This window comes from Ictalurus furcatus, chromosome 23, assembly GCF_023375685.1.
Source record: "Ictalurus furcatus strain D&B chromosome 23, Billie_1.0, whole genome shotgun sequence".
Classification (NCBI taxonomy): Eukaryota; Metazoa; Chordata; class Actinopteri; order Siluriformes; family Ictaluridae; genus Ictalurus; species Ictalurus furcatus.
This window is the reverse complement of record NC_071277.1, coordinates 9,932,329-9,945,745: the sequence shown is the minus strand read 5'-3', so window position 1 is coordinate 9,945,745 and position 13,417 is coordinate 9,932,329. Positions and strand designations below refer to the sequence as shown.

Sequence of the window (13,417 nt, the reverse complement as noted above, 5' to 3'; positions counted from 1 at the left end):
ATTTGATTTTAATTTAAAATAATAGAGGGGTAAATATTTCCCTGAAGTCTGTACATGATGTTTTTAGTTAAGAAGAGTGCACAGACGTGTGGTGGGAATCTTTGTTAGTAAATATAGATGGTAGATTAGTTTGTTGTTCCATGTTAGTGTCCTAATTGTGTCTCGTTTAGAGAATCCATTAACACACGTTTGAGATAAACACGTGTTCACGAGGCACTGGAGGCAGCGTTCAGTAAAACCCGAGCGGTGCTTTATTCCCTTGACTCAAGGCTGTGAGGTGAATACCTGTTCAGATAACACAGAGAGAATGAAGCGTGCTGGTGATATGTGTGTGTGTGGGTGTGTGTATGTGTATGTCTAATACACACTCTAATACACACTCTGCATGAACCGCTCCAAACTCCTGTTCTTATAAACAAGTCTTTAAACAGGTCAGATATTAAAACACTGTGTGAGAGTCCGCTAAACACAAAGAGCTTAAAGTGAATGAATAAAAGGAAGGAAGGAAGGAAGAAGAGGAAAGAAGAGACATAAGGAAAAGAAAGACGGTCATGAAGAGGAGAGAAAATAAATATGAAAGAAAAGGCAAAGGGACAGAGAATAAAAGTAAGAAAAATGAAAGAAAGGAAGAGAAAGAAAGGAAGGACATTTGAGACCAGAGAGAGAGAGAGAGAGAGATAATGCAGGAACAAACTCAGAGACACAAACGGACGAATGACTGAAAGAACAAAACAGTAGCCATGTGACTGTAAATAGAGAAGATAGCATAGCAGTGTGTGTGTGTGTGTGCGCAGTGTGGGTGTTTGTGTGTGTGTGTGTGTGTGTGCGTGTGTGTGTGTGCGTGTGTGTGTTAAATGGAACAGTAAATGGTGTTTAGTTACCGCTGGTCAGTCAGTGATGCTGTTGCAGGATGATGCGCCTGGAAAACATGGCAGATTTGTCCTTTTCCCTCCACACACACACACACACACACACACACACACACACACACACACCGCACACACACACACCACACACACACGCACAGCACACACACTACACACAATAACAACCCCCTGAAAAACAACACAGATTGTTTACACACCACTTCCTGTCACACACAACGTGCCATTTTGCCTTTTTATTCCATCTTCCTGCTGCGTGTCGAGGCCTCAGAAGCAGAGCGAGGTTCATGGTTATATCAGTGACACCTTAAATGGATGCAAAAGTTTGCACACCCTTCTAATAAAACAAAGAGCATGCGTGGTTTCATGTTCCTATTATAATTTCTTTCTAATATTCAGCTCCACATCATTACTTTTTAAATTATTTTGCTGTGATGTTTTGTGTTCTTCTTGTTGTTGTTGTCTTGATGCAGGATGCAGTGACTTTTCATGTTTACCGTCTCTGTTTTGTTGAATGTAGAACAGAGCCGCATGGCCTCTTGGGGTTATTAAATGAACTTCACCACCATGACGTTCCCTCTCTCCGTCACTGAGCACGTCCTTACGCTTTATCTAGATTATAAATGAAATGAGAGAATATTTTAGGACAGATTGATGCAGAAATCAGAGTTATGTGACGGATAAAAGATCTATACTCTTAGTGATGGAAAGAAGGTGCAGTATAGGACTCTAAAGGGTTCTTCAGTTTGTACCTGTAGGACAACCCTTAAATGTTCTAGAACACACGGTTTCCCTGTCAGAGAAGGTTCCATGTAGACACTACAGTAGAAAGAAATCGGTTAAGGGCAGCCCTGTCTATAAACATTCAAAATACACAATAAATCAGTGTTGAGAGGAATTCTGAGCGTTCTCTCTGGAGCCATGCAGTAAAAAGTAGTTCCGGTTACTTGACACTTTTCTGAAGGTTTTGTGGTATCCATACGCCATCAGAGACACAAAACTCCCAAATTCTTCCCTCGGATAAAGTAGTTCTGTCTCTGAAAGGTTTGAACTCATTTACAGATTCGTTTATACACAAAACCCTGTAACTGAAGACTTCATCACAGACTGAGACTTTAAATAAAGGTTTAATTCCGGCAACTTCAGAGTGAGACATGGTGATAACGGAGACGTTTACACTAGACTAACGTTCTCTTCCTCATGTTCTGTCCTCAGGTGTATAAGGGCGAGGACACGGTCTTCCAGCTGTTCGGCCTGCAGTGGAACACAGACTACCGTCTGCGCGTGTTTGTGTGCAGACGCTGTGCAGACACCTCGCAGGAGCTGTGTGGATCCTTCAGCCCGTCCTCTCACTTCTGTCCTCGCCGCGCCGTCTCGCCTCTCAGCGCGGACACGGGACCCGTCGCCTCGTCTTCCGGGAAAAAGCTCACAGACGAACAGTTCGCCAGCATCATTGTGGTGGGCGTGGCCTCACTCTCCATCTTCATCGCTTACCTGCTCCAGCTTCTCATATGAGACGCCGAGACGTGAAAGCCGCAAGACTAAACCCCAGCATTTCAGAAGAACCTTCTGTCGTTTTTATACTCTCTCTTCCTGCTTGTTTTTTTGTCTGTCGCTTTTTACATGTTAAAACTTTGTTTCTTTGTTGCACAGATTTTTAAACTACAAACTTTACATAAAGTGGTGAATGAAAGTATTTTTTATATGTCTTCCAATTTAAAAAAAAAAAGGTTTTTCTACATGAGCGTTTGTGCTAGGCCCCTAAACCGTTTCATATTAAGCGTTAAAATGATTTCATATTTTTATACTTTTTACAAGGTGTTTGTGATACAGCTTTAACACGTCAGCCATGATGGTATGTCCTTTATTCTTTTTGTTTTGTGCTAAATCAGTTAGCTTCAACGTCAACACTAAAGCAGTAGTTTGAACGATTACACTAGTATTAAACGCAGTCGCCTTTTTAAACTGAAGCTTTTTTACTGTAAAGGGAGGAGGTAGAAGTGTGTGAAGTACAGGTACAAACCAGAGTCACGTCTCACAGTAACGTTCGCTCGAGGCCGTTGTATTTATTGTGCCCGTAAATGAATGCTCTTTAATGACTAATCACAGTTACTGAGACTCAGTCAGAAGTTTCTTCACAGCTCTGTCAGTGATTTCTCTCTGAATCTAAAAGGGAAAGCGGACTTCTTCTTTTTCATTTTATTTTATTATGATTATTATTATTATTATTATTATTATTATTAGGTCCTTATCAACAAAAGCCGCCTCCTGTTGGCCAAAGACTTTCTTTTTTATTCTCACTGGCGTCTTAACAGCAAACTGAAGTGTGGAATGTACGAAGCTCAGGGACTGAAGTGCCCCGATTTCTGTTCACCGATCTCTGTTCAGTGAAAGCGCCCGTGTGAGAGATTTCCTCCTCTGCACAAAAACATTTTAAAAAAAGAAAAAAAAAGAAATCACATTTCACCCTTTTTGCTATTTCAGAATTTCCTCGTAGCGTTTAACGTCTTTAGCTGAGACTACGTTAATGCAGTACAAGAAAAATGTTTACTAGCTCAAGCAGACCTTAACCAAAGTTAGCGAGTGAGCTAGCTTGTTAGGTTTATTTATACTATATATTGCATACAGTACTTTATAATGCAAATCACAGTGCAATCTTTCGTTTATTTATTTCTTTAAAAAAAATCAAATGAACTGTCATATTCAATATTTTCCTCATGTAGCATGTCTTTTTTGGTTATGATGAATTTTTTTTTCAAATATAGAGCAATAATCTTTAATATTAACCTGTTTTTTTTCCCTCAGATATATGTGTATTGTTCAGTCATACGCTGTTTTTACTCGAGTTTGTGTCTGATTTCATTCAACAAACGCTGATTTACTACAGTCTAGCAGTTTATTCCTCCTGCGATCGGCAAGTTAAAGCCAATGTTTGTTCTTTTTATATATATATATATATATATATATATATATATATATATATATATATATATATATATATATATATATATATATGTATGTATGTATGTATGTCTGTATTTTCATTTTCTCTCTCTCTGTTTTTATATAGATTCAATCTCCACCTGTCATGCATTAAGGACTTCCAACATTCCATTACATTCTTATTTTAGTGAAGAGGTGCGACATGACGGTGTGAGATGATCATAATGAGATGTAAAACTTGAAGTGGAAACACTTGAACCCTTTTCATTTCAATCATTTTTGCCCAAAATATCCAAACCCACAATTTTCTTTAAAAAAAAAGAAATGAACGAGTTGAAAATTTCAGGCCATTCATTTCGAGTTTTGATGACATCATCACGATAAAATCCCATCACAGATGCGGTCAATGAGAATCATTCCACTCTGTCAGAAATATAATCATGTCACATTTATTGTTGTAAATTATAATCATAGGCATTATAAAAAAAACCCTACCATATCAGTTTAATGTATAGAGTTGAAGTAATACCCTTTGTATTTAAGATGATTATGTATCTGTAGCATATATGTAATATATTTATACACAATAAATTTAAAACATTTCTGAATATGAATTAATATGATGGATGTTTTTTCTTTTTTTTTCTTCTTTTTTTTTAAACCACATCTCGCATTAAAATGTAAAACTCCACATTTCTAAAATGCAAACACATTCACTGACTTTCTTTTACAGAAATATTATTTTGCTACTAGCTTTTTTCAATGCCATAAACGCTTCAGTTCACGCACATAAACACACGAGTCGAACATCTTACACACAACAAACAGCATTAAAGCAAACAAACAACACGTTTAGCACAAATTTACAACAATGTGCAAAAGTCCAAGACATCATTTTAAAGAAAATGTTTCAATTTTAAAGATGACGTTTTCTGAATATTAAAGTCCCCATGAATCAAAAATGGAAGTTTTGTGGATTTTAGTATGAATATGTCGGTCTTAAGGTTCTCTCTAACTCGTCTGCTCCAAAACAATGAGAAAATTCACGTTTAGAAGAGATACGCAGTCAAAACATACAGTCTCTCTCTACCACCGATACGGATCAACAATTCTGATGACATCATTCTGCACTTCAGCTACTCAGCTCTCTAGAATCTGAAGTGTCCCGCCCCCCAACATTATAAACATCCCCTTGCCCGAGTTGCCGTGTTTGAGCGAGAGAAATCATATCAGCGAGCATGGATCGTAAACGTGTCTCTGACTGTTCAAACGCACACGTTTTATTCCGTTTTATTCCGTTTTATTCAACTGTACGTTGGTTAAAGAAGGAAATTACTTAAATTCATTTACTTTCAATTTTTTCAATTAAAATTTTTTTGTCAAATACGGCTTAGCCCAGGCTATGAGGTAAGCTAAGTGCTATTGGCTATTTTAAAAAGTGGAGGAGCCACTTGAAATGTCCCACCCTGACTTCCTGTTTCAGTGGAAATTACGTCAACACATTTTTAATAAAAATGGACTATAAAGAGCAATAAACAACAGAAACTCGAATATTTGGTGATTTTTGTTCCCGTTTAAAACTGCATCAGTCGTCTCACATTCTGGGCCGCAGTTTCATCAGAAGTCATCTGGAAGGTTCCTGCATGTGGAGAACCTTCACAGTTCACTTTTTTCTGTCTGAAAAGAAAAAAGATTCTTTTTTCTTTCTTTTCTTTTTTTTCTTTTTATTTTTTTTTTTATAATTTCTTGGCTTTCCAAACAGGTTATGGTTAGAACTTTTCCAGAAAAGGAAAGCGTCTGTTCTAGGGTTCTACACAGAACCTTTCCCCATGTACAAAATGAAGTAAAAATAAAATCTTTTGCACAGTGCTGTAGATATACCATGAGCTGAATGTTTTCTATTTGACATATTTAAGCAGAACAGATGTGTTTTGTATGTAAACAGATGTTTAATCAGGCAGCACGATTGTATTTCCCCGCTATCGGGTACTATGTACAGTGCTTCATCTACAGTGCTCACTTTGTCCTCCAGTAACTCACAAGGTTTAAGGCATTTTTGTGTAGATGCATATAAACTCTACATATGTGACAACAGTTTAGTGAAAATGCAGCGTATAAAAAGTTCTGCTGTGACATACTGCGGCTTTATTACAGTCAGCTCCATGGCGTTAGTGGTGTCTGGTGTCTGATAAATCTGCAGTGTGAAGATCTGCACGTTAAAAAGGTCTGAAACAATGAGACTCACGCTAATGCACTCAACGGTCACACGGTTAGCAGTTCAGGGTTTTTATGATGAAGTACAGATAAAAGTTTTCACTCTACTGGAGCAATTATACAGTTTTTTTTAAAAAGTCGATTATCTGTTCTGAGCCGTTTTGACCCGTAACCCCTCGGAGTGATTTTACACCACTTTAACTAGCTTGAACGCTCAAAAGGATTCGTGTATAATTCCTCTTGCCTCCACAGGAACCTTTCAGCCCTCAGAGCAGAACCCACTCCTCCTCTGTCATGTGGTTCCACTGGACTCGTTCCACACCGGGCAGTTCTCTGAATTCAATGACTTTGAGCGCTCTTGAGTGCATCTCACTCCAAACAGCCTGCAGGCCATAATCCTGTACTTCTTAGACATGATGTTGTAGAGAATGGGGTTGATGGCGGCGCTGAAATAAAACAGAACTAAGGAGACGAGGTTGCAGTACTCGCTCATTTGAGTGATTAGTGGAGAATCAGCTTCTGATGATTTGGAGAACAGATAGCGGCCCAAATGAAATGGCAGCCAGCAGAGAACGAACGCAAAGACCACCACGGCTGTGAGGAGGACATGGAGATGAAACGTTAGAGGATTTCACTGTTCATAACAAGGAATGTTTATATTAATCACGCAGAACCACAAGACCCTCAAATATTTCAGAATATAACAGTGTGAATGTAACACTGTAAATCTACAGTCCCTCCGAAACTATTGGAACACAAGGCCAATTCATTTGTGTTTGCTGTAGACTGAAGACATTTGGGTTTGAGATCAAAAGATGAGTATGAGGTGAGAGTTTAGAATTTCAGATTTTATTTCCTGGTATTTATTTGTAAACGTGTTAAACAACATAGAACATAGCACATTTTGTATCAGACCACCTGATTTGTAGATGAGCAAAAATATTGAACCCTGTGACTGACAGGTGTTTCTTGTTACCCAGGTGTGTCCGGTTAGATTGCTTGTTTAAACAATAAATAGCTCTGAACATCTAATCTTGGTTTTAGCCTTCAGTTTCACCTGTGAACACTGCATGTGTTGTCAGAAATCCAGATTGGAATTCACAAAGAAATACAGAGATGATCCACACACGTTCTGGAACCAAGATGAACCTCTACCAAAGTGATGGAAAGTCCAAAGTGTGGAGAAAGAAAGGATCTGCTCATGATCCAGAACATACAAGCTCATCTGTGAAACATGGTGGAGGTAGTGTCATGGCTTGGGCTTGCATGGCTGCTTCTGGAACATTCTCACTAATCTTTATTGATGATGGAACTCATGATGGTAGCAGCAGAATGATTTCAGAAGTTTACAGGAACATTCTGTTGGCAATTTACAGAGAAATGCATCCAAATTAATCAGGAGGAACTTCATCATGCAGCAAGACAATGATGCAAAACACACTTTCACCTCAACACAGGACTTCATCAGGGGCAAAAGTGGAAGATTTTAGACTGGACAAGTCAATCACCAGACCTTCACCCAACTGATCAGCATCTCACTTCCTGAAGAGGAGCCTGAAGGGTGAAACCCCCTGAAACAATCAACTACTGAAAGAAGCTGCAGGAAAAACCTGGAGAAGCTTCACAGAAGAAGAAACCAACAGTTTGGTGTCAGTGAGTCGCAGGATTGATGCAGTTACTGCGAGTAACGGATATGTAACCTAATATTTCATTTACTTCAATACTGTCTGTTCCTATACTTTTGCTCACCTAAAAATGGGGTGGTCTGATACAAAAGGTGGCACGTTTTATTTTGTTTAACACGTCTAGATGTAAACACCAGGAAATAAATAAAAGCTGAAATCCTAAACTCTTGTCTCATCTCCATCTTTTGATCTCAAACCCAAATGTCTTCAGTGTAGAGCACAAATAATTGAATTGGCCTTGTGTTCCAATAGTTTTGTAGAGGAGTGTAACTGTATAAATATAAAGGTGTAAGTGGATCTCTCACCTAACATCTTCACCGTCTGTGTGTTGTTCTTCTCCCGACTGGACACGGGTCCCACTGGGTTCTTCTTCCTTCTCCACAGAGTGCGGCTGATGAGGCTGTAGAGCACGGTGAGGCACAGCACGGGCAGGAAGAAGAACACGCTGGAGATCCACACCATGACGGTGAGCAGCCCGGACCGGATTGCGTGCTCGGTCGCTTTGCACTCGTTGGTCTCGTGCGGGTCGGTGCCGTTCTCGTGCTCGACACCCACCAGAACAAAGATGGGTCCCGCACTGCACAGAGCCACAAGCCAAAGCAGCAGGATGAGCGCCTTCACGCGCCCGCGGGTCACCAGCACTTTGGCGCGGAGCGGGAAGCAGATGGCCACGTAGCGCTCCACGCTCAGCGCCGTGATGCTCAGCACTGCAGAGTAGGTACAGCTCTCACTGATGAACTGGAAGAGCTTACACAGATGGTCGCCCAAGTTCCAGGGCCGGTAGCGCCACATCCGGTACAGGTCCAGCGGCATGCACAGGAAGATCAGCAGGTCCGACAGCGCCATGCTGCACAGGTACAGGTTAGTGGTGGTCCGCATGTCCTTGTACTTCAAGACCACCAGTATGGTCAGCAGGTTTCCGCTAATTCCAACCAGGAACAGGAGCGAGCAGGTCACAGTGATCCCGGTTAACACTGGCACAGGATACAGCTGGACCGGGTACTCAAAGTCCCAGTCCAGGTCTGTGTGTGTTGTGCTGTCCGGCGCGTCACCGTCACACAAACAGCTGGACGCGTTCGTCCGGTTAGTCATAATGATGCACTTTCACTAGAAGTCTGTTTCAGGAACCCATCTCCATCTCGCGCTCGAGAGAAGCTCGGAAACAAAACCTACAATCAAATAAATAAAATTAAATAAAAATAAAAGCTGCGCGAGGATTTAGCTCCGAGCGCAAAGACGCAGAGACATCTCTCTCTCTCTCTCTCTCTCTCTCTGTCCGTCTCTCTCTCTCTCTCTCCCTCCTCTCTCTCTCTCCCTCTCTCTCTCCCTCCCTCTCTCTCTATCCCTCTCTCCCTCTCACTCTCCCTCCCTCTCTCTCTCCCTCCCTCTCTCTCTCCCTCCCTCTGTCCCTCTCCCCCCCCTCTCTCTCTCCCTCTCTCTCTCCAGAGGTACAGTTTATCATTTACACTACGCAGAAAAAAGCCACATCCTTCTCATCTCATTAAGAGTTCAATACACAAATACTTTATTCACACACACACACACACACACACACACACACACACATCTCCTCTAAGCTTTAGGACTGTGTTCACTAGAATAAAGAAACCCTGAGCATGTCAGTGAAACAAAAAACAGAGAGAAATGCAGGTCCAGGTTCAGGTCCAGGTCCAGGTTCAGGTTCAGGCCCAGGTTCTCTGAATCACTGAGCAATTCCTCCTCCTGAATCTTCCCTCTATCCCGAAATCAGCATCACTGTTTAACACTCCCTCAAAAGGCTACACCCTCTGTAGTGAGCACTCCGTAGGGGTCAGTGTGGACTTCCACTTCATCATGTACATCATGTCCATGTCATTTATTAATAAGCAGTGACATGCAAAAGTCTGATCATTTACAAATGCAAACAGATGCAGATGCACAAGCCATAGCGTGTTAAAATACATTAAGAATACTGAAGAAGTTCTAATCCTGCTCACAGACCCCATTAAAATCAGTGCTGTAACTCCAACCCGTCCTGTGGACCGGACTGAGAGAAAAGAACTCTCTGTTATTCCACTAGGGGGCGAAATAAATCGACATAAATATGCGAATTATGTCATTCTTCATTACCAAGCAAAATATCTAACATAAAATCCCAGTGAAGTCCATTTTAATTCCGGGATATAACACTACAAAATGTGGAAAAGTTCAAGGGGTGAATACTTTTTTTTTTCTCTAAATATAATGTAAATATAATTTAGATTTTAACTAACTTCAGGAACTAACTTGTTTGCTGATGTTCTATAACATTAAATGTAACTATTAATGGATAAAAACTATGACATGTTCATTAATGAATAAACAAATGCATCTGTTGACAATTAGCTGTAGTATAAGAGGAATTAACTCACACACACACACACACACACAGGGAGAGAGAGAGAGAGACATATATATATATATATATATATATATATATATATATATATATATATATATATATACAGAGAGAGAGAGAGAGAGAGAGAGAGAGAGAGAGAGAGAGATTAGCTTTTTCTTTCTGGTTTGATTTTTAATTCAGAGTTGAAAGACTCTAAAATGGAGTAAAGAGTAAATTGTCCATCAGGCAGTAACCCTATAAGCAGTAAATTTCATAATAATATATTGGGAGATTGGTTTAATATTTAAACACGTTATGTAGCATTATTAAAGCTAATTATTCAAACTCTAATTAATAAAGCTCTAAAAGTTCCATCTGGAACCCTAGAGGAGAACCCTTAAAAGTTCTACCACTCTTCTACGACATTTAAGAAAACCATAAATCAGTTAGCTCAATTATATTCAACAGTTTAGAGCAGTGGTTCCCAAACTTTTCCAGGGCAAGGCTCCCCAAATGGCATTATCATTTGACCGAGGCCCCCCTTTTGCAAGATGTCTTCAAAACACATTAAAAATACAGACTTCTGAATATATCCCCCTTTTTTATTAATAATTACATCTTACATCTTTAAATTACATTACATTAGAAATTTTATATATATATATATAATACATGATAAATACATGATTAAAATATATATATATATATATATATATATATATATATATATATATATATATATATATATTTTTTAATCTTGTATTTATTTATTTTTCACACCAAATTGTTGAGGCCCCCGGGCGCCCCCTACTTTGAAAACCACTGGTTTAGAGAAATGAAGAGGAATGTAAACATGATTTTACAATTTTCACCACACGGTGGCAGTATAATATCAGAAAAAATGTAGAAACACTCAGAAAGTTTGTTATAGTAACCTAATTCATATAAACTGAGATAATACTGAATGCACAGCCTGCTTTGATCTGAAGCTAAGACTTAAATATTATATCTTTTATATCTAAAGAACTTCTTGTTAATGAAAGCGTTACTGATCAGGAGTTTAATATAATGTGTTTAACAGAGATATGGATTAAACCTGATGAGTACACAGCGCTGAATGAAGCCCGTCCTCCTGGACACAGTTATATACATCAGCCTTGTCTAACTGGCAGAGGGGGAGGAGTCTCACTCATTTATAATGATAATCTATTCATCACACACACCTAGTCATAAACTCAACTCTTCTGAAGTTCTTTACACCAGTATAACACACATAATCACAAAAAAACAAGTCTGCTGTGTCCAATCTGCTCATTATTATTTACAGACCCCCAGGGCCATATTCTGAATTCCTTGGTGAATTTGCAGATTTCATCTCGAACCTGGTTGTTTCTCTAGACATTAAGCATTAATTGTTGGAGATGTTAATATTCATTTTGAGAACCCAGAAGACCCTCTGAGAACAGCGGCTGTGTCTATTCTAGATTCAGCAGGGGTCAATCAGAACGTAATCAGACCCACTCATAATGGTGTACACACTCTGGACCTGATACTAACATACAGAGTGTCGTGGTAACAATCTTCCCAGCCTAAGTCAAAAACCTTCAGAGACAGAGGGTTTGTATGTCAAAAAAGAATCAAACTTTATTGAAACAGTAAAGTGAGACGGTCTGCAGAAAGTCTGAATTATGCGAACACACACAGCCCTTTTATACCTTTCTCCCCAGTGAGCTGATCTTAGGTGGGGTTTTACAGTTTCTCATTAAAAACAGACCAATCTTCTTCCCCACAATTAATTATTCATGTCTATATGATATCTTACATTTGTGGCGAATGCACAGTTAATTGCTTTTTAGAAAGGTCTTCTAAGGCCAAGATTTTTTTTACTCTGTCCAAAATTCACCTCTACACCTTAATGCTTTTCTGGCTTTCGTCCCAGTCCGATACTTGAGGCCTTACCTCAACCCCATACTGGTCTGCAAACTTCACAGTGGTCTTAATTAGAAAGCAGTTTCAGCGGATGTCCAATGCTAATTTATTGCTATGCAGAAAGGTACAGGACCATACAGAAAAACATCTAATGTGTTACAGAAGTCCTCTAACTCAGTACACACTTAGAATATAATTTGATTAAACCCCTGATTATAAAACCTGACCTTGACCCTCCTCAACTGTCCAGCTATAGACCTATATTAAATCTCCCCTTCATCTCCAAGATATTAGAAAAGGTTGTACACAGCAGCTATGCTCGTACTTACATAGGAACAACATTCATGAAATGTATCAGTCAGGATTTAGACCTCATCATAGCACAGAGACAGCGTTAGTTAAAGTAGTAAATGACCTTCTACTGACCTCTGATCAGGGTTGTGTCTCGCTGCTTGTGTTACTCGACCTTCGGCTTTTGATACTATTGATCATACTATTCTCCTTGACAGATTAGAAAATGTTGTTGGCATTAAGGGAACAGTCCTCTCCTGGCTCAGGTCTTATTTGACCGATCGGTATCAGTTCGTAGATGTAAATGGAGATTTCTCCACGCATACCGAGGTTAAATTTAGTGTTCCACAAGTTTCTGTTTTAGGCCCACTGCTTTTTACTTTATATATGCTACCTCTAGGTCAAATTATTCATAAACATGGCCCTTCCACTGTTATGCTGATGATACACAGCTGTTGTTTCAGCGAAGCCAGAGGACAGACAGCAGCTTAGTAAAGTTGAGGAATGTGTAAAGGACATTAGACGTTGAAAGATTATTAACTTCCTCTTACTTAATTCTGATAAGACAGAAGAACTTGTACTAGGACCACGTGTAGCTAGAAGTAATCTAGTAAAGCTGCTCTGGGACAATGTCCACTGTTAAACACACTATACAAATAAAACTGAACTCAACTGAATTAATCCGCCTTCATCTCCCTTTATTTACTGTGGATCAGTGCTAATCCTCTGTGACGTCACTGGCTGTTTGATTTTGTGCTCTCTGTATCATCTGGGTGGAGTTGCACAGTTTTTGTCTAATGAGGAATGATGACATTTCTCTCCACAGCATGGTAGCCTGGTTATTTGGCTCAGGAAAATGTGTGTGTGAAAGAGAGAGAGAGAGAGAGAGAGAGAGAGAGAGAGTGTGTGTGAGTGTGTATAAGAGAGAGAGAGAGAGAGAGAGAGAGAGAGAGAGGGTGTGTGTGTGTGTGTGAGAGAGAGAGAGAGAGAGAGAGAATGGATGACGAGGATGACAAGGATGATGAAGACGTGCATGGAGGATCTTCAGCCGTAAGCTCTGTCTGTAATCTGATCTAACTTTGTGAAACTGAACTCTAATTACAGCTCATTAG

The 13,417-nt window shown here is 39.6% G+C and overlaps 2 protein-coding genes across 2 annotated transcripts in view; one reads left to right on the top strand and one right to left on the bottom strand.

Annotated features, from left to right (window-relative positions):
- Window positions 1-3,798, top strand: part of fndc3bb (fibronectin type III domain containing 3Bb) — a 56,890-nt gene extending 53,092 nt beyond the window's left edge. The window contains exon 26 of the mRNA XM_053611202.1: window positions 2,100-3,798. Coding sequence (XP_053467177.1) covers window positions 2,100-2,399 — 300 coding nt within the window. The 3' untranslated portion in view covers window positions 2,400-3,798. The remainder of the gene's footprint in view (window positions 1-2,099) is intronic.
- A 1,780-nt stretch (window positions 3,799-5,578) lies between these two features.
- ghsrb (growth hormone secretagogue receptor b) lies at window positions 5,579-9,103 on the bottom strand. Its single transcript, XM_053611203.1, has 2 exons — window positions 8,032-9,103; window positions 5,579-6,635 (listed from the first exon to the last, which is right to left on the bottom strand). The coding sequence occupies exons 1-2, from the start codon at window positions 8,816-8,818 to the stop codon at window positions 6,334-6,336; spliced, it is 1,089 nt and encodes a 362-aa protein (XP_053467178.1). The 5' UTR covers window positions 8,819-9,103; the 3' UTR covers window positions 5,579-6,333.
- Between the last annotated feature and the right edge of the window lie 4,314 nt (window positions 9,104-13,417).

Excerpts from the sequence above, each read along its gene's own strand:
- ghsrb (XM_053611203.1), bottom strand. The coding sequence starts at position 8,818 with ATGACTAACCGGACGAACGCGTCCAGCTGTTTGTGTGACGGTGACGCG. Across the intron at positions 6,636-8,031 it reads ACAGACGGTGAAGATGTTAG|CCGTGGTGGTCTTTGCGTTC; the intron begins GTGAGAGATCCA and ends TCCTCCTCACAG.